Below are 20,850 nucleotides of genomic sequence, written 5' to 3' on the forward strand. Positions count from 1 at the left end.
TATATTGCAATACGTCAATGCTCGTGTGGCGCAATGTTTATTAACATGTAAATTAAAATTATTACAAATAAAATAAACGCCCGTGTTTCATCCAACGGTGTTGTGTTACTATTTTAAGCATCGGTATCAAGGCAGGACAGCAGAAAATGTAACCAGGCGGCCAGCAAACGCCATCTGCGCGTGCGCGCGGTCAGCCAATCAGAGGAGGGTAGAACTACCGTTATGCCTTGACCGAGACAACGACGCACAAAACAAGCAGTCGTCAGACATTTTTTTTAATAACCACATTTCTCTCTGTCTCTGACTGTGCTCGGATACGCGTGGACCGTCTTTCATGGCTCTACCGAATCCGTCCTGTGGTGGAACCGTATACAATTAAAATCCTATAAACCCGTGGGAGTACAATTTCCAAAACAAAAGTTATTGACTTGGATTATCACGGAAACGGGAGCGTCAGGCGAGGTGTGTCACTGTCGATTCCACACGGAATGACGGGGCTCATACAAAAAGCCTTTCATGGATTAATGTGATGTGAACGGCAACGGTTAAGACACAATATGGGCGCCTAACGTGGATTTCATGTACTGTAATGTGGATGGTTTGCGAGGCGTCACGACAATGGATCGTGACTAAAAATGAGCACGCCTACGTTAAGATACATACCCTGTGTGTATTTATTATATGTTTGGAATATTTTTAAGTGCTCGACATCTTAAGGTCGTGGTGAAGCAACGCAATGTACTCTTTGTCAAGCGCCATTTTGTGGGATTTTAATACAAGGGTGTTGTCAGCAACCCCCCCCCCCCTTTCTCCCCATGCTGTTGTGCTAGATATGGGAAATAAAGTGTTTTTACCGAGTGACATTAGCGGCTTCTTATTTTCTCCAAACCAAGGTTGTCATGTTGTCCCGAAGTACCAGGAAGTGTGCCAACGGCCATTATGTGCCATTAGTGCAGGTGTGGATAGAACGTGTTGTTTCCAAAATGGCTGCCATGAAAATGTTTAAATGTTGAGCTTTGTATTATTAAACAATCACTTTGACCACGGGTCTAAATATTTTGTCAAGCGTGAAATTAGCTGGGCACAGCAGTCTTATTGCATTGTGACTACATTTTCCAATGTAACACATTGAGTCATTTATTGACAAATACAGTACAGTATAGAAGCATTATCTGATGGAGGTAATTAGTTGGATTAACAATGAAGAAATACAAATTATTGCATCTATGTTCAGCCTCGTGTCATCTTTGCTGCTCTTTTTAAACCGGTCTTAATCCTCTTTAAACCTGCCCACATAAAATATGATATACAGTACAGTATAGAATTGAAGTGAACGATTACAGATTGTGATCAGCTGTTTATTTCATGTGCATTACCAAATTTACAATGAAGGCATTTTACTTTTCAGAAACTAATAGGGATGGGCATGTCACCAAAAAAATAAATGCTGCAACTAACTATTTTAATAATTGATGAATGCACTATATTGTTCAATTACTCTATGATTATGAATCTAGTTAAGAAATGTGTTTTTTAAATTATATTTTAAAATGGCAGCGGACAAAATGTACAAAGATCAATTTATTTGGATTTAATTACTAGTTTGGCCCGTAATATGTGAGAAAATAAGCAAAAATTAGGAGCATTGTTATTCAAAAATAATTTGCAAATGCCTTATTTTGATTAAACACAATAGTCTGCTTTCATGGAGAACTGCATAACTCTGAGAAGGTTCATAGTTGAAATTAAGAGGATTTGGACAATTTCAAATTGAAATGATTAATTGACTATTAAAATAGTTGTCAATTCATAATCGGTTAGCGATAAATTGTTGCACCTCTACAAAAAATAATGTGATTGTAGGGAAGTTATGGTTAATTAGTTGCCTTGTTATCAACAAGATGACAGAAGCTGAATGTTCTAAATACATATTTCTAGCTATGCTATAGAGGCTATCAAATTGTCATTACTGTCATGTCAAACACTACAAGTGAATTCGACTGCAGTGTTTTCTGTAGTAATAGTACTAATGTTCACATTTACATGGCAATAAAGGATTGTTAAATTTGATTATTTCTAGCTATTGGTGCAGCATACCTATAGTAGCAATCATGTAGAGACAAAATAATAATTTATTTACACACAATGTTATATTTATGTACAGTTAACATCTACATAGTACAAAAGTTTCAACTTTTCTTCGTAAAAAACCCCCCCCAAAAAACATGCAATATTTACTCATAATTACATATCCCCCTCCAACCTATTTGATAGTTGCTACGTTATATAACCAATTTAAAAACCTTGGAAAGGTAAGTGCCTTAACAGAGCACTTTCATTTTTCTCATTTTAGCCACGTGATGGAGTTTCAATTTGTGGAAAACTGACCCCTGCGATGAGGCTAAAACAATGGTTGTCAATGCCATATTTTGTTCTTGATGCATCCTCTGGGACACAAAAAAAACCCATCAACCCTCCTGTGATCCAGTAACTGGACAGATAAACTGATTGAGGTGGAAATAGAACACTCATGTTTTGCCCTGGTTCTGACTAGCAAATTAAATGATGTGATGTGACAAGCCTTACAGTCTCCTCAGATGGCATTACAAGCACTCCTTGCGGAGTTACAAAAGTTAGTAAAATATCCATCATAAAGTTTTGTTAAATACGACTAATTTCTACTAAAATGCCATTTGATGCACTGCAACAAATATACCCCCCCATTAGTAAAACATTTGCTATTCACCAGCAACCAAGCGTTAATACGGGTTAAACACAGCAACGAAATAATGTGTCCTACCTGTGAAAGGTATTTGCAATCAATTCACAACTGTATGTGCAACCCCAAGCAGAACAATGATGTAGCATCGCTGCTCCAATGACTGTACCAAGATGGCTGACATTTTGACATATGATCCGACCAGTTGGTGCGTCATCTGCATGGATATACCTCAACTTCCAGGAAAGGTCCCGTTCTTCATCTTTGGACTGACTACAAACTACTTGAAATTGACTCAACAGCACCTCTGCTGGTTTCATCCTGGTAGTGCACGCCATTTGGCCAAGGGAATTCTTCAAAATCCATTATGTTCATCCCTGAAAACACATTTGCACATATGTGCCGAGCTGTTAATATCCTTTGACTCCAGTACCATTTTGAGCTGAGGATCTCTGACCTGTGAGGACATTGCATCCAGTAGATCTGCAGCGGGGATCAGACAGCTGGCCTCACCCAGGAAACACACGAAAATGTGGATTACATCGGCCCAGCGCCCAACAGTCAGCATCAGGACCATCAACGCACTGAGTCGCACCACCATCGAGTTCAGGAGCGCATGGCTTGCTGGCAGATCATGCTGCTCGTCTGCCAAAGGAAGATGTGATGTTGATTGATGGAGCATAGTAAAAAAAGAACATTCACTTCACTATGCATTAGGAGTGTGAATTGCCTCGTACCTGGCGATTCGATCCGTATCACGATTCGATTAGATACCAATTAATCATGATACGAATATAAGTCGATTATTGAGATTTTTTTCCCCCCCAAAAAATCTGAAAATACTAATCAGTAGTGATAGACAAATGAAGCTTCATGAAACACTTGTGATTTTGTTTGACTCCTCTAGATGGCACTCTTGGTTTAAAGGTGCTAGCTAGCTAGCTAGCTAAACAGCTAACCAGACAGACAAACGGACAAATGAAGCTTCATGAAGCACCTATGATATTTTTTGACTCCTCTAGATGGCACTCTTGGTTTAAAGGTGCTAGCTAGCTAAACAGCTAACCAGACAGACAAACAGACACATGAAGCTTCATGAAGCACCTGTGATATTTTTTACTCCTCTAGATGGCACTCTTATTTAAAGGTGCTAGCTAGCTAAACAGCTAACTACACAGACAAACAGACATACGGACACATGAAGCATCTGTGATATTTTTTTACTCCTCTAGATGGCACTCTTGGTTTAAAGGTGCTAGCTAGCTAGCTAGCTAAACAGCTAACCAGACAGACAAACGGACAAATGAAGCTTCATGAAGCACCTATGATATTTTTTGACTCCTCTAGATGGCACTCTTGGTTTAAAGGTGCTAGCTAGCTAAACAGCTAACCAGACAGACAAACAGACACATGAAGCTTCATGAAGCACCTGTGATATTTTTTGACTCCTCTAGATGTCACTCTTGGTTTAAAGGTGCTAGCTAGCTACCTAAACAGCTAACAAGACAGACAAACGGACAAATGAAGCTTCATGAAGCACCTGCGATATTTTCTGGCTCCTCGAGATGGCACTCTTGGTTTAAAGGTGCTAGCTAAACAGCTAACCAGACAGACAAACAGACAGAAAGACACATGAAGCTTCATGAAGCACCTGTGATATTTTTTACACCTCTAGATGGCACTCTTGGCTTAAAGGTGCTTGCTAGCTATCTAGCTAGCTAAACAGCTAACCAGACAGACAAACAGACAGACGGACACATGAAGCTTCATGAAGCACCTGTGACATTTTTTGACTCCCCTAGATGGCACTCTAGGTTTAAAGGCGCTAGCTAGCTAAACAGCTAACCAGACAGACAAACAGACAGACGGACACATGAAGCTTCATGAAGCACCTGTGATATTTGTTTACTCCTCTAGATGGCACTCTTGATTTAAAGGTGCTAGCTAGCTAGCTAGCTAGACGGACACATGAAGCTTCATGAAGCACCTGTGATATTTTTTGACTCCTCTAGATGGCACTCTTGGTATAAAAGCTAACCTCAAGTAAGATGTTTTGTTGAATATTTACATAAAAAATTGATTTGCCGCGTATTGAATCGATACGAGAATTGTGCACGGTAATATCGCGATATATTGCCGAAACAAATTTTTTTTTTCAACACCCCTACTATGCATCATTTAGAAAGATCCATGATCAATACCTCCCACTTAATTACAATGTGTGTGTGTGGGGGGGGGGGGGGGTGGCTATTCGGAGCAGGGTTTAGTCCCTATCTCCCTATACTGTACCCTGCTTAAGCTAATGTCTCACCTTGCATGTACACCACCAGTAGAGTGTAACAGATAGTCAGCGGTGTCCAAAACCTAAGTGCCTCTGTTGCAGACAGGAAGTGCTGATTGATGATCGCCACAGCTGCCATCACAGCCACGGCGAAGGTGACGCTGAGTATCCCGCATAGCGTGGGAAGCAGTAGAGGGCCGCGGCCGTATGTCATCAAGCCAACGCAAATGCCGCAGTAGCGCTGCGAGCTGTGCAGTCTGTACAGAGTGGCAATGTGGCCCTGCAAGGCCGCCGCCCGCCTGGCCAGCCAACAGCCGAGTGCCGCCGCCAGGAGCAGGCAAAGGCAGCCACGCGGAGCCCCTTCGTGGAGGAATTGTAGCGTGCAGCTGAGGGCGCATCCCAGTGAGAATTGGCTTTGAACCAGGAGATGCTGGAGCGCCTTCAAAGAGTTCTGAGTAACACAACCAGAATTTCATAACATAACGATGAACGTTTTATTAAAGAACATCAAAGTAAGGCCAATTGTTTGTTCTGCTTGATTTTCATAACTTCACATCTTTTCACATGACATGTTGGTTTTGTAGCTAAATAGATTCAAGCAGGTCTGACGGTCAATGCAGACCAAGCGACGCAAATGAACTACAACAGCAAACAAATGACAGCCAGCAACACACACACACGCACACCAGGCAATCGATTTTCTCCCAAATATCAACGTAATGGAAAACAACGACACAACATGTTGTTCTTATCAGGAAACACGTTTAGCCTGTTAACAGCCACCCAAGTATACAATTCACTGAACAATGTGAATATTACGTCTTTTAAAGTCACACGTACATTCCAGTGTCACAGATTCTACAGTGTAGAATGTGAGGATGGTGACGCCTAGTCTTTAGACTAAAATGAATAACAATTGTAGTCATAATTTAGTCATCGGATTGTATTTTAGTTTTAATCCAACTTTAGTCGATGGAAATAAAGACCAATTTTAGTCGACTAAATTTAGTCAAAGTTTTCCTTTAGCATGAATTTCTATTTTTATATAGAAAATTATAACACACTTAGTTGTAACTGTAGTTTAACACGCAAGACACATTTAACACAACGGTGTCTTTATTAACCCATTAAGGCCTAAAGCGTCTGGCAAAACATGCCTCTAAAACCTATGGGTGACTTTTGAGTCACCGCCGAAAACCTTTTTCCTGGAAATTCAACAATATTAAAAATGATTTATATCTCAGCTCCTGAACCAGATAGAAACATAATTCCCCAAAAATTTCAGAGTTTACACTTGTGGCGTTCACACAAACATACGTTTATTATTATAAGCATTGTTTTTTTTTTTTAATTAACAAACAAATGTCACATCTGCGGGTGTATAACTCCATATATATTTACCTTCAACACTGGAGCGCAGTTGTAATAACCTCGGGGGATCAAGTGGTAAATATTCGTCATCCATTCCGTTACAAAGCCATCCATATTTTCAACATCCTCATTAGCTACAAACATATTTCTTAACAGTATGACACTGTCGACTCGTTACACTGATTCGAATTTCTCCCGCGCCGTCGTCAATCACGTCATTTATTTCATAACTCCCGCAAATCTGCATCAACCATAAACGCTGGAATAAAATTCCAGGACATGCTACGAGGCCCACGTCACCCTCTCGCGCATAGTCTGCTGCATTTAACTCATTCACTGCCATTGACGGCTATAGACGTCAAAAATTCATTTGATCGATTTCTATTCGTTTAACATTTTTTCCCACTTTTGTTAACAAGGGTATGAAAACCTAGACATGTTTTTATTGTACATTTAGATACATTTACAGATATAAAATGTGTGATTAATCGTGGGTTAACTAGTGAAGTCATGCAATTAATTACAATTAAAAATTGTAATCAACTGATGCCTCTAATTTTTAATTAAAATTTTTTTTATCGAGTCAGGCGGTTATTTTTTTTTTTATTGTAATTAATCGCATGACTTCAATAGTTAACTCACGATTAATCACACATTTTATATCTATTCTAAATATACAATAAAATAAAAAATCTAGGTTTTCATTCTCTTGTTAACAAAAGTGGAAAGATGTTTAACTACCAGAAATAGTAGAAATTATTATTTGACGTCTATAGCCGTCAATGGCAGTGAATGAGTTAATCGGCTAAGAGACCAATAATTGGTCAAAACAAAACCCGGCTTTAACGGTAGCAGCGCGGTTTAATGGGTTCAACTTTGTTTCAATGAAACATGTTGAACTGACAACATGTATTCTTAAAACTTAGTTTTTACTTCAATTTTAAAAAGAGTACATCATTGCCTGAGAGACTGTAAACATTTTTTAACATTAAATAAAGTGCAGTGAACAGTTTTTGAGTGGTTCTTTTCTCCAACCCGCATTTCATACTTTCTTCTGCTTGGTTTTTATCAATAGCATCCCTTGTCCAAGGCCTCTAATTAATTGTATTATTATTATTTTTTTAACTAGAGTCCCATCTCGAGTATTAACCCTTTCTCTGATATAATAAGAAAATACACACGCACACACATACAAAATAAAAAAAATATATATATATATTAAAATAAAAAAATAAAAAATAAATAAATAAAAAGAGAGAGCAATGATGATGACATGTCAAATCGGTAAAATTACCGAATGAACAATGCTGAGCTCTCCAGAAAAAAAAAGTAAAAAAAAAAAAGTAAAATGTCAAATACTTTTTCATGAGGCAACTGCAACTCGCTTTCTTACCGGTCCCCGTGTAACCCATCCAGAGACAGCTCGAAGACAAAATTCCAGCACCACCACGGAGGCCACGCGCGAACCTACAGCAGCCAGCATCCCGGCCACGAAGCCAAAGCGGAGCGCCCCCGCCAGTCCAGGTTTCACCCTCCTCTGGCAAGATGCATCTTTGTCACTCCAACTGTGAGGTGCGGAAAGAGCGCCGTAAATGAACCAGTAGTCCTTTGAAGTACGATCGCAACGTCACCGACTTTACCTTTCCTCCTCGACATACAAACGCACTCTGAGAAGGGAGCCGAGCACAGAGATCCCACACGCGCCAACGAGTCCTGTAAGGTCACACGTTATTTGATTGTGTCACAAACACATAACGTGATAGTGATTCCGAGTCTCACCTTGAAGCAAACGACACAGCAGATCCACGTTCAGAGCCAACCACTTTGTCAGGTAGGATGTCGGCAGCAGCGACAAGATGAATGAAATCATGGCACTTGAAGAAAAACGGCTTCACTTGAAATAACAATAATGGCCGTCCATCGCATTTAAATGGTCTTGTACTTTGGGTATTGGCATTAACAAAAAGATGAAATGTTATTTATTTCTGGTAGTTGGGCTGAGCTTTGCCCAACATGAAGCTTGTTCCAAAGGTCAGCCATCTGACTCACAGCAGATAATAGCAGCACACACAGAAATATGTGGCATAAAATCATGCTGGTAACATTAATAAACGCTATCAAGCCCGCAACTCATACCATAAATTGAAAGCTGGAATTCTCAACTTTTGTCTCATATTCATCTAGATGATGTCGGAATGACACTCTTTGTCCTCCGCGTGTTCGTTGTTGTTCGGGTTGAGAGAATGTTGATTTTCTGAATACAGACCGGAGATCGGTGAACAGGTCCTTCGAAGGATTTATTTTACAGAATATTCCGGACACAAACAAGTTTACAGAGCACAGCTGCAGCTTCTCGCAAGTGTGTAGTTATAGCGGACTCACAGCATTCTTATACTATCTCGAAAAGACCTCAGAAAACAGCCCCCAGCCCTGAGTTCAATACACGTGACGACAGCCGGAAGTAGATAAGACTTTTTACATTTTTACAGCATATCATCCAATCCACATTGAGTTCAACCCCAGACACTGGCCCATTGATGTGGAAACAGACGAGGTCCTTTAGACATGATGACATGAGCAGAAATTGTGACAGCACTTACAAAGACACATCCACAGATAAAAGTCCTACTGAGAAAATAAGTAAATTAAAACAGTTATGACTAAATGTAGGCAGAAGAATCTCAACAATGAGTTGAGAGTTCAGTTTTAATTTGAAACCCAATTGCTGTTCCAATACTTTTGAAGGGGATGTAGGCGCTGCTGTTTTTCTTTGCCATTTCCCAAGGCTGCATCATAATCACATTTTACAGACTATGAAAAATAAGAGCAGCAGAGTCTGAGTCTTAGTCACGCCGCTCAACCTCAAAGTCCACTTTGAGTCAAAGTCCTCTTATTACAAAGTGTTTTAAGTGGTCGCCAACAAAGGAATGGTTAATCACCCACCGCTTGACTGAACTTTGTCATCGTAAACAAGCCATATAAACATAAAATATGAACAAATTAATTCTGAGCCCAGTGAACACATGAACAGGTTCTTTTCAGAGGTAAATTTCCAGAGGTAAGTTCCACGCTTGCAAGATCACGACGTTTTGGATCACTGACACAACTTATTGTGCACAGGCATAAAAGACGGACTGCAGAGGAGAGTGATGACTTCCCACATGGACGCCAACGGTGCCGAAAGTGTGCAATACAATCGATGGAACGATGACAACATCAACATGAACGTGGAGGCGTCGCAGTCCACCATCACCAGGTGAGGACGTTTTGCTGCTGTATTGCCTTGACGTTCTCGCGCCACGTCTGCCCAGTGGACCTCTTTTGAGCCACCGTCAAATCATTAACTCCGTGTAGAATCTTTTCCAAAAGACAACAATTCAAAGAGAGGAAGGGCTACAGGAAGTTTTAATTACATAAGCGGGCTCACATGCTAATGTAAGTGCCGGCGTTCTGGTACTTTTGTCCAGAGTGTGGTAGTCATATGGACAACAAGCACAATTCTTACGGTCACAGCGGTACCTTGACTTACAAGTTATCCAACTTTTGCTTGTTTTTTTGCTTTGACTCAATGTTGCTATTGAACTCAGCTGACAACAAACAGCAGTTTGGCAAACAGTCTTCAAAAAAAAAAGAAAAAAAAGAAAAGAAAGGTTTTGAAGTGGACTGCCAAACGAAACAAACAACATTTTGTATTTAAATAACCATATCAGTTTGAATGTCTGTCAGCTTAATGCTATTAACCAGGGGTGTTAGAAAAAATCAATTCGGCAATATATCGCGATATTACGGCGCGCAATTCTCGAATCGATTCAATATGCGGCCGAATCCATTTTTAAACATCAATTTTTTATGGGAATATTCAACAAAACGTCTTACTTAGGGTTAGGATTTACACATTAAGCATGGAAGAATGTTATATTAATGGAACATTAAGCTGTAATGTTTTATTTCAGTGCTGTTCAAACATGAAACAGACTGCAACCTGAATTTTCAGATAAATACATTTTCATACAAATCTTACAGTGTACATGTACAAGTTTTATGATTAGTATTTTCTAAATTTGAGTTTTTAAAAAAATCGCAATAATCACTTTATAGATTCGTATCGGGATTAATCGGTATCGAATCGAATTGTGACCTATGAATCGTGACACGAATCGCCAGGTACTAGGCAATTCACACCCCTACTATTAACAGTTGCTCACGTGGTTGGAAAAACTGCAACAATGCTAACCATTAGCATGTCAATGCCAATTTCCATTATATGTTAGCATTAAGCTGGCCAATTGTGGCAATTTTTTGATGAATTGTGAACTGTTTGCCAAAACTGCCCCCCTTTGTGAAGTGAGTTGAATTGAGTCCACTATAGAGCACTTTAAAACAACCTCTGCTGTTTTCTTAAGATGGAACCCAGGAGCAGCAGATACAATGAAAACACTAGATAACCTAGAGTTGAACCCTGTGGAACACCAGACGTTCTGTTACAAGTGTGAATTAATATTGCACATATTTTGCCCGACCGCTTTTTTTTCCCCTCGACATACTATGAGGGGATTACAATAATAAAGAAACCACACAACATACCGTCACAACAGCCATAACGCGACTACTGAGCGCACCAAATTCACTAGGTAGGCCAAGCAACGTAACGTCCTCACCTGCAGCCAATGATGGCCAAGTAGGACGTATCATCACGAATCATATGAGTCGGGTGCTTGTCTTGACCTCTGTCGAACCCCTGGACTAAGATCGAACCCAGGTTTAAGAACTGCTGGTCTAAGATAAAGTTGTATGATGTGTTGCGTTCAGGCTCTACAACAGAACGTGCACCGGCAACACTGGCATCGTGGTGAAGGCAGCTGGAGCGCTGGCTGCAGTAGCGTTTGTCTTCATCATGGGATACGTGACAGGATACTACGTCCATAAATGCTGATGGAGCCCACATATATGAAAAGGCCTTTTGAATGACCTCGGACATTTGCATTTTTCTGTTTTCCACCACCCCCCCAAAAAATTAAAGAAATCACTATGAACCGAAATGATGAATTAATAAATCTAACGATTTATTGACAAAGAAAACTTTGGGCGTTCATCTGTACAACGATGGCATTAAACACTTTATCTGACATTATTGTGATATGAAAAACAAGCATGTGACGGTAACATTAGAAACATGGCTGTTGCAAATATAATGTAGTCCGTTTTCAAACTCACAGCTGACTTCATGATATGATATGTGCCACGCGATATTATCCAGTTTCACTTCATTTGTCTAAAATTATTTAATCATCACTAATTGTTCATTTATATATTCCAACAATGTATAGTGACAGACAGAACAATGAATTGCTTTCAATGGATGGCTGAAGGTACAACAAACTAGGGCTGGGCAATAAATCAAATTAATTCGATACATCGTCATTTTAAAAATCGAATCATTGATAATTTGCTAAATCTTGAAATTGAGTTTTGTCTTCTGGAATATTAAAAGCTGCTGTTCTTATGTCCTGTCACATCCAAATGTTTTTGTGAGTTGTCATTTTGCACAAATCAAGTCATCTTTATTTATATAGATCGCATTTTCAAACAGCCTTAGCTATCACAAAGCACTTTACAAAAACAAAAAATTAAAGCATAACAAAACATGTTTACAATAGCAACCAACTACTTAATTGTGGCATTTAATCACAAACTTTGAATGTTAAGTTTATGTTAAAACTGATTGAGAATCAGTATACATGATTGTTTTCTGAACATTTTGCACAGTAATTATTTTTTAATAAAAGAAAACTTTAAATAAATGTTTGTTGGGTATTAGATTAAAATCGTAATTGTCAGAATGACAAAAATCTAGATTTTATTGTTTGGCCATATCGCCCAGCCCTACAACAAGCCACTTGTTGCCGTTCATAAAACACAATAAGTCATGACTTGCTGCGAATATATCAGCTTTGTGCTAAATTAAACAGATTTCACATTTGTGAATACATTGACATTATTACAGTTTAATTTTTTTTTTACATTTTTGTTTGGTAGTGTCTTGTGAGATTTTTTTTTTTTTTTTTAATGTAAAATGAGTGCCTTGGCTGAATAAAGTTTGGGAAACACTGATATTATTATTATTATTATTATACCTGTGGAACATTTCCTTCTTGGCAGCTCTACGGTTGACTATTTTCGTGTGTCAATCATTCTTGCTACGTCTTCTGGGCTCGCTCCTCCACATAGAGCTGCATCTGTTCCGAACAGACAAAAACGCAAAGTAGTGAAGTACAAATGGTAGAAAACTCCAAACATTTCTCAGTTGAACAAAACAGAAATAAGACTCGAAAGGAAATGCAAAAATGGTTATCGCAAACAAGATGGCTGACCCAATGGCTCAGGTTTCAAATTGGGGTTCAAATTATATCTGTTAAGCATTGTTTTTTTTAAATCAAGGTTGTGGGTTCAAAGTAGTTTTCAAGCTACGGTTTCATTAAGGGTTTGGGTGAGCAGTTCAAAGATATCACAAAAATGGGATACATAGGACGGGTTCCGCAGAAATTTACTCTTTTTGTGTAGTAATAGGTGGCCTTTTGAGAATTTTTTGTGTGTGATATGACCTATAGAACATGGTCCACTCGGACTTAATGTCCCCCGCCTCCCTCGGGACAAGGGAGAAGTTCTGCCGGAGGTGGACAGGGGATTCTGCCAGACATTGCATCTCTGCTTTTTGCAGATGATGTGATGCTGTCGGCTTCTTCAAGCCATGATCTCCAACTCTCGCTGGAGAAGTTTGCAGCCGAGTGTGAAGCGGTTGGGATGAAAATCAGCGCCTCCAAATCCGAGACCAATGTCCTCAGTCGGAAAAGGGTGGAGTGCCCTCTCCGGGTCTGGGATGAGATCCTGCCCCAAGTGGAGGAGTTCAAGTATCTTGGGATCTTGTTCACGAGTGAGGGTAGGTTGGAGAGGGAGATCGACAGGCGGATCGGGGCAGCGACTGCAGTGATGCGGACTCTGTATCGGTCCATTGAGGTAAAGAAGGAGCTGAGACGAAAGCTCTCGATTTACCGGTTGATCTACGCTCTCTCTTCGAGATAGGGTGAGAAGCTCGGTCATCCGGGAGGGACTCAGTGTCGAGGCGCTACTCCTCCGCGTTGAGAGGAACCAGTTGAGGTGGCTCGGGCATCTGGTTCGGATGCCTCCTGGACGCCTCCCTGGAGAGGTGTTCCAGGCATGTCCCACCGACGGGAGGCCCCGAGGCCGACCCAGGACACGCTAGAGAGACTCTCGGCAGGCCTGGGAACGCCTTGGGATCCCGTCAGAGGAGCTGGTTGAAGTGGCTGGGGACAGGGAAGTCTGGGCTTCCCTGCTAAAGCTGCTGCCCCCGCGACCAGACCCCAGAATAGCGCTAGATGGATGGATGGATGACCTATAGAAATCCTTGCCAATAAACACCTTTAAATTAGAGGAAAACATTACTCGATTATTTGTCAACATATCTATCCTCAAATTTTTGGTTTGGAATTTAGCTATGGAGGATTTTAGTGGCATTCCATGTTTTTTTTTCTTGTTTTAGAAACTTCCATAAAGAAGGTGGGCACTTGTCAAGTTGCTATTACAAGACATGCTTATGGCTCCAAGCAATCACATTTTGGCGTTTCAAGATGGGGTTGGATTCAAATTAGGGTTTCAAGATCAGGTTTCAAACAGGGTTAGCAAAACTAATCTCAATAACAATGTATAATACTGTATGCCTGACTGGATATTAGCAGTATTATTATAGAAGTAGTAATTATGTTTTCTTCATCAGGGAGGAATGCCCATAATACATTATTAAAATCAATTTGAGCATCTCAAAACATGACCATCAAGGATATAAACTTCTTCACCTTCACGATGTCCGATGTCAAGCTCTTTAGCGGGATGAGTCTGGGTTCCTGCATGTGGACCTCCTGCTCATCAGCAACTATCCATGGGAAATCCTATAAAAGCAACAAGTGCCAAAATGGACACAACGCACATCTCTATCTTTGTTTTCCCCCGTGCAAGTGCTGTCATCATGTGTTCGTACCTTGATGACTTGAACCTTCTCCATGTTGCGCGCGGCAGAATTTCTCGTATGAACCAATACTGTGAATGAACACTCTGAGACAAGGAAATAAAAAGTTTATACCGATTCCGAATGAAAACTCAAGCTTGCCTTTCAAATATTTTGTTGGTGTGTTAAAATCAAATCTCACCTGGTGGATTATTGTTTAAAACAGCATCACAGACGCTGATTTTTAGAATGAACGCCCTCAGCAGCTGCTCCACATGAGACAGTAATGTGTCTGAGCTAAATTAAATAAATCAGAACTAAGTAAATATAATGGTTACTTCTTTTTTTTTTTATGATGATAGTTTTAAAGGACGGGGGTTGCAAACCTGATAGAGAGCAGCGGTGGCTGAGATATCTCAAACACAAATCTCTCAACTGGATTATGCTCCTTGTCCATAATGACAACCACCACCTTCTCAGCATCATTCTGCCAGGGAAATGCAGGCGTTTGTGAGTGGAAGATTGACATTGTGCAAATACAGTATCACTGAGCGGTCTTACCTTCTCAATAAGCGGCTTTATACAGTGAAGTGTATCTTGGATGTACTGGTTCAGCTCAGGGTGACATGACATCTGCAAAACATAACACAACGTTTGAGCTGAGGGGGTGTTAACAGAGACGTCTCAAATGTTTAAGTAAGTTTGTCCTGTACCTGCACTGGGACATTGTACTTCTTTCGCTTTTGAAATATTCCAGAGGGGTAAACTTCACGGACATAAAGAATGAGGTGAATGGCAACTTCCAGGAACTCACACAAAATGTCAGCAACCACTGGAGGAAATACCATAATTATTATTCTAATGACATCTAATGCAACTCCACATCACAACAAATGGATATAGCTTTAGCATGTCTATTGCAGATGAGCATTATAATCTTTGTAAATAATTATTTATTTATATCTTGATTGAGCATCCGAGATGAGAGAAATAAATCGGCCTGGGTTACCGCTTTACCAATGCCCTTTATCTGAAATCGGGGGTAAAAATTGAAAAGAATGTTTAAGTGTTCCGCACCGTACCTTGTCCAAAATTGAGATCTTGTCTTGTTAGCGTTGTCATGATCCGAATTGAGACAAAAAACTGCTCTCTTCCACTTCGGATCTCGGTTTTACCTCACTGACTGTCAGACATGACTACTACATACGCGAGGACAAATGCTAAGTAAACCAAATCTGAACCTTAAGAATAAGGATTTTAACTATACGACTATACGCGTATATTAGAGAAATATACGCATATTTTGTTCACGTCGCAGAATCGTGTTTTGTTCCACCAACTGCGATGGTATTCTGGACGCATAGCAATGACGTAATTTACAAGCCCTTTCTTGTCCACTAGTGATGACGTTTTTATGAGGAAACCTTTATTTCGCCTCTGCTGAGTTAAATGTACTAATAATGCAATGTAGTCATTACATTTTTGGTTTTTATTTAGTTTTGTTTTTACGGAAAAGGGTGCAAATAAAGCAAGTGAGAGCTACATCCGTTTGTATAATGACAATAAAGTCTGTCTGTCTGTCTGTCTGTCTGTCTATCTATCTAATAAAAATATCTTGGGATATTTGTATGTGTCCTGATGTCATTTAACAAGTCATGTGGTTATTACATTAGCCAGTAGTTGCATTTAAAATGGGTTATTCTACTCTTTTTTGTCCATGTTTGTTAACAATTACTTGAAGATTGGTCTAACACTCAACGTATGCCAAAAATAAATCACATTGTTTTTCTTTTGTTTTTTTTGTTTTTTTAAAGCCTGAGAACTTTCAACAAAATTCAAAGTAACCAACCACCAGGCAGAATTTTTTTTACTGCACTCATCTCCTTGTCTGCGCTCTGGAATGGACCTATAGAGCAGCGGCCAAGTGCTAAAGAAACAAAGAAGAAGAAAAACATACAACTGGCGGTAAAATAAAACAGGAGGACATATTTTATTTGGAGGGGATGGACATATTTAATTAAAATGTGTTCAACACTTCAGATTAACTTCTTGCTAGCCAAGGGAAAAAAAGTCTGAATGGCTTCAATGAACTACATTTTTAGGTGTAGGGCATAACACTAAAACCATTCTAATGGTCCCATCTGATTTTTATCCTACTGTGGGGATATTGACTACTTAGAACACAGTGGATATTATTTTGAGTTGCTTTGTTTCCCCCCTCACTTATTTATTTAGAAGTTAAAAATATTTAAAGGTATGTGAAGAAAACAGGTTGAAATCTACAACATTTTCTAGTTTGAGATATTTAAAAATACCAGTTACAATCATTCCAAATGAGTACGACAACACTGCAAATTAAAGCTGTGACAATAGCGAAACAAACAGTAAAATAGAAAAGTGTGTCCCAGATTTCCTTTGGAGATGAAAGTACCTGACTTTGGCATGGAACTCATTATCATATAAGGATTTGATGCCCATCTAATCATTTAAATCACCATTAACCCCTTCACAGCCATTCACATGATGATTTGGTTGTTGTTCATTTGAAACTTAGCTGGGGCTTTCCTAGTCTCGAGATCCCCCGGAGCTAGATGAAGTGGCTAGGGAGAGGGAAGTCTGGACTTCTCTGCTTCGGTTACTCCTGGGTGTAAGACAACAGATGAATCACTTACTAGCCAAGTAGGATTCCATGGAAGCGCTGGTTATTGTTTTACTAAAATTGTTAACAATGTAACATTTTTATTTGACCTTTCATGATTTATTTTTCCTTGTTTTGATTTAATACAGGTCCGTCCGTCCGTCCATCCATCCATCACCACTTATCCGGGTCAGGTCATCGGGGCAACAGCTTTAGGAGGGAAGCCCAGACTTCCCTCTCCCAAGCCACTTCAACCAGCTCCTCTGGTGGGATTCCAAGGCGTTGCCAGGCCAGCCAAGAGACAGCCTCTCCAGCGTGAACACCTCTCCAGGGAGGCGTCCAGGAGCCATCCGAACCAGATGCCCAAGTCACCTCAACTGACTCCTCTCAATAAGGAGGAGCAGTGGCTCTACTCCGAGTCCCTCCCGGACGACTGAGCTTCTCACCCTATCTCTAAGGGAGAGCCCAGACACCCTGCAGAGGAAACTCATTTTGGCCGCTTGTATCCAGGATCTTGTTCTTTTGGTCACGACTCACAACTCTTGACCATAGGTGAGGGTAGGAACATAGATCGACCGGTAAATGGAGAGCTTCGCCTTTCGACTTAGGTCCTTCTTCACCACAACAGACCGATACAGAGTCCGCATCACTGCAGACGCTGCACCGATTTGATCACCCTCATTTGTGAACAAGACCCCAAGATACTTGAACTCCTCCACTAAGGGGCAGGATCTCATCCCCGACCCGTAGAAGGCACGCCACCGACTGGAGACCATGGTCTCGGATTTGGAGGTGCTGATCTTCATCCCAACCGCTTCGCACACGGCTGCGAAACGCTCCTGTGAGACTTGGAGATCACGGCTTGATGAAGCCAACAGCACCACATCATCTGGAAAAAAACTGAGATGCAATGCTGAGGCCACCAAACCAGACCCCCTCAATGCTTCGGCTGCGTATAAAAATTCTGTCCATAAAAGTTATGAACAGAATCGGTGATAAAGGGCAATTTTGGTGGAGTCCAACCCTCACTGGAAACGAATCCGACTTACTGCTGGCAATGCGGACCAAACTCTGACACCGGTCGTACAGAGACCAAACAGCCCGTATCAGGGGGCTCGGTACCCCGTACTCCCGAAGCACCCCCCACAGGACTCCCCGAGGGACACGGTCGAACGCCTTCTCCAAATCCACAAACCACATGTAGACTGGTTGGGCGAACTCCCATGGACTCTCGAGGACCCTGCCGAGGGTGTAGAATCAGAGCTGGTTCATTGTTCCACAGCCGGGACAAAAACCACGCTGCTCCTCCTGAATCCAAGATTTGACTTCCCAATGGACCCTCCTCTCCAGCACCCCTGAATAGACCTTACAGGGAGGCTGAGGAGTGTGATCCCTCTATAGTTGGAACACACCCTCTGGTCCCCATTCTTAAAAAGGGGGACCACCACCCTGGTCTGCCAATCCAGAGGCACTGTCTCCAATGTCCATGCGATGTTGTAGAGGTGTGTCAACCACGACAACCTCACAACATCCAGAGCCTTTAGGAACTTTCGAGGAGCTTTCGACAGGTGACTTCGACAGGTCAGTACAGGTCAATAAAATAAATGTACCGGTACACCACGAAGTGTTAAAAATACATAAAAGTGGTAAAATACCTAAAAGCCTAAATTTATTTAGAACCATAATGAGTTATAATGTTCTAGGCACTTACACAACAACCACATTATTTTTCTTGTTTATTTTTATTTATTTCGTTTTCCTTTGAAAATGTGTCCTCCGTGCCCCAATGGAAATATACATTAACACAAAAATTACAAACAGTAATGTAAAAATGTATGACCTTACATTAAAATACCAAAGCACTACAATCGTGCTGTTAATTGTGCAGCATAAAAGTTACAGGACACTGACAGTCCTAGTTGAGGTAGGTATGTGAAAAGAAAATGTGAAGGCATTTAGAAATGACTTCCTCTATTGTTCACTGACACAGTGAGGTTAAATAAATTTGTGGCTTAGCTTGAATCCAACCACATACACAACCCTTCTGATCGGTTTCAGACTATTAGCATTTACAGCTGGATGGCTGTACTCCCACATACCAAACCATCCAAGATGGTGCTTTTCACCAATTTGCATCACAGATTTGGATCAATTTATTGCACACATTTGATGGAAATGATTCTCCAAAGGAAGAAGAATCAGCCCTTATAGATAATCCCAGTGTTGATTGATCACGTCGCCACCATTTGTTATCCAGCCAGAGGCCAAGCTCTAAGTGTTGAAAATGGTCAAATCATTCTGAATGATATGTACTGCAGAAAATGGTGGAATGCTGGTTTGGACCGCTAGCAGAATCTCCCTCATTATTTTTGTATATATATATATTTTTTAGCTTTAAGGGCTTTCCATACCACCACCTTGTACAACAGTGGACTGGACCCCTTCAGTGTTCATCTCCGTCCACATACGCATTGTCTGTGCCATCACAAAATTTATTTGGTTGACAAGACTAGACATCCAACGTGTAGATGGTGAAAACGTAAGCCAATATCCTTGGAGGGATTTTTTTGTTGTGAACCAGACAGAAGCAGAGACAAAGCTCTCCAGCCTGGTAAAGTGAAGGTAATCCCAAGGAAATCCTTCTGTTCTGTGGACCTCCACTTGCTCTGTTTTGCCAGTTTTGGGCTAAGAGAACATGCTGGAGCATTAACATTAGGTCCCTAAGAATGGATTCCAAGAATCACATTTTAATGCCTTATGTCTGCATCTAATTAGAGCAGCATTATGCCCACAATTTGGGCATAAAACCGTAGAGGACTCAAGAGAGTCCTGTGCTATTTTAATTGTCTTTTTTATATCTGACAACTGGTTTTTCCGAGTGCTGGCAAAGTCCAGGAACCTGTTTGTCTCAGCCTCTGGTTTAATTCTCAGTGGCATGAGTTCTCGGTCCACAATCATCCCTCCCTTTGGCCTGTATGGTGTCCGAGCTGTAGGGGCTGTGATTTTGATGGGCTCCAGTTTCTTTTCTGGAGGCTTCTCTTTTTTCCTTGCCTTCGGTTTCTGAGACACAATAGGTGGAAGCATCCGTTGTTTGTGGGTCTGGAGGCCCTTTTTTTCTTCTTTTAATAAATCACCAGGCTTTGTTTTTGTTTTCTGAGAAATGGGCGAGAGCTTTGGTTTTTGTGTGTCAGCCAAAAAATTAGTCTGTACCCCTCTGGATTTTACTGTCACTGATTCACCAGAAGTTTTTATAGGTGCAAGCACTGGCTTTGACTTTGACATTAGGGATTTTTTTTTATCCAATCCACTCTGAGCATCTTTTTGTGGGATAGGTGAAAGTCGGCGGAGCTGTTTAGGTGGCTGAGACATTTTCTTTTCCTCTTTCATTTTATGTCCCTCAAATTTGCGTTGGATAGGGGGGATCACTGATTTTACAGACTCTTGAGATAATTTTGTTTCATCTTTCATCTGGGATTTTTCCATGTCTTCAGGTGCTGGTGACCCTGGAAATGCTGCGGATATATCATCTATGTCAGGCATTGAAGTTGATGTGGCAACATCTTTGAACGGTGGTGATGGTGGTTGCTCTGGTTCAGGCTCTGGTTCAGGCTCTGGCTCAGGTTCAGGCTCAGGTTCAGGCTCTGGCTCAGGTTCAGGCTCTGGTTCAGGCTCTGGTTCAGGCTCTGGCTCAGGCTCAGGCTCAGGCTCAGGCTCTGGCAAAGGCTCTGGCACAGGCTCTGGCTCAGGCTCTGGCTCTGGCTCTAGCACAGGCTCTGGCACAGGCTCTGGCTCTGGTTCAGGTTCAGGCTCTGGTTCGGGCT

At 40.9% G+C, this 20,850-nt stretch overlaps 2 protein-coding genes and 1 long non-coding RNA gene across 4 annotated transcripts; 1 reads left to right on the plus strand and 2 right to left on the minus strand.

Annotated features, from left to right (window-relative positions):
• Nucleotides 1-1,137: 1,137 nt before the first annotated feature.
• On the minus strand, nt 1,138-11,258 carry tmem82 (transmembrane protein 82). The gene is made up of 6 exons (XM_077569697.1): nt 8,151-11,258; nt 8,012-8,084; nt 7,765-7,936; nt 5,031-5,451; nt 3,177-3,364; nt 1,138-3,096 (listed from the first exon to the last, which is right to left on the minus strand). Exons 1-6 carry the CDS (start codon nt 8,239-8,241, stop codon nt 3,091-3,093), a joined length of 951 nt encoding a protein of 316 aa, XP_077425823.1. The 5' UTR covers nt 8,242-11,258; the 3' UTR covers nt 1,138-3,090.
• Nucleotides 9,048-12,482, plus strand: LOC144054505 (uncharacterized). The gene is made up of 3 exons (XR_013294676.1): nt 9,048-9,429; nt 9,492-9,627; nt 11,181-12,482. It is a non-coding gene; the product is annotated as an uncharacterized LOC144054505 (long non-coding RNA).
• mad2l2 (mitotic arrest deficient 2 like 2) lies at nt 11,411-15,757 on the minus strand. Of its 2 annotated transcripts, none has more exons than XM_077569700.1 (8): nt 15,474-15,757; nt 15,105-15,223; nt 14,953-15,024; nt 14,778-14,878; nt 14,594-14,688; nt 14,425-14,498; nt 14,243-14,335; nt 11,411-12,607 (listed from the first exon to the last, which is right to left on the minus strand). In XM_077569700.1, exons 1-8 carry the CDS (start codon nt 15,511-15,513, stop codon nt 12,569-12,571), a joined length of 633 nt encoding a protein of 210 aa, XP_077425826.1. In that variant the 5' UTR covers nt 15,514-15,757; the 3' UTR covers nt 11,411-12,568. The 2 variants fall into 2 exon arrangements, with proteins under 2 accessions (XP_077425826.1, XP_077425825.1); XM_077569699.1 differs by having other exon boundaries at nt 11,411-13,808.
• Nucleotides 15,758-20,850: the final 5,093 nt, after the last annotated feature.

This window comes from Vanacampus margaritifer, chromosome 1, assembly GCF_051991255.1.
Source record: "Vanacampus margaritifer isolate UIUO_Vmar chromosome 1, RoL_Vmar_1.0, whole genome shotgun sequence".
Classification (NCBI taxonomy): domain Eukaryota; kingdom Metazoa; phylum Chordata; class Actinopteri; order Syngnathiformes; family Syngnathidae; genus Vanacampus; species Vanacampus margaritifer.

Coding starts and splice junctions, on each gene's coding strand:
- tmem82 (XM_077569697.1), bottom strand. CDS start 8,241: ATGATTTCATTCATCTTGTCGCTGCTGCCGACATCCTACCTGACAAAG. Junction 5,452..7,764: donor GATGGGTTACACGGGGACCG/GTAAGAAAGCGA, acceptor TGTGTTACTCAG/AACTCTTTGAAGGCGCTCCA. Junction 3,365..5,030: donor ACTGGTGGTGTACATGCAAG/GTGAGACATTAG, acceptor TTCCTTTGGCAG/ACGAGCAGCATGATCTGCCA.
- mad2l2 (XM_077569699.1), bottom strand. CDS start 15,513: ATGACAACGCTAACAAGACAAGATCTCAATTTTGGACAAG. Junction 14,879..14,952: donor TAAAGCCGCTTATTGAGAAG/GTAAGACCGCTC, acceptor TTTCCCTGGCAG/AATGATGCTGAGAAGGTGGT. Junction 14,689..14,777: donor CCACCGCTGCTCTCTATCAG/GTTTGCAACCCC, acceptor TATTTAATTTAG/CTCAGACACATTACTGTCTC.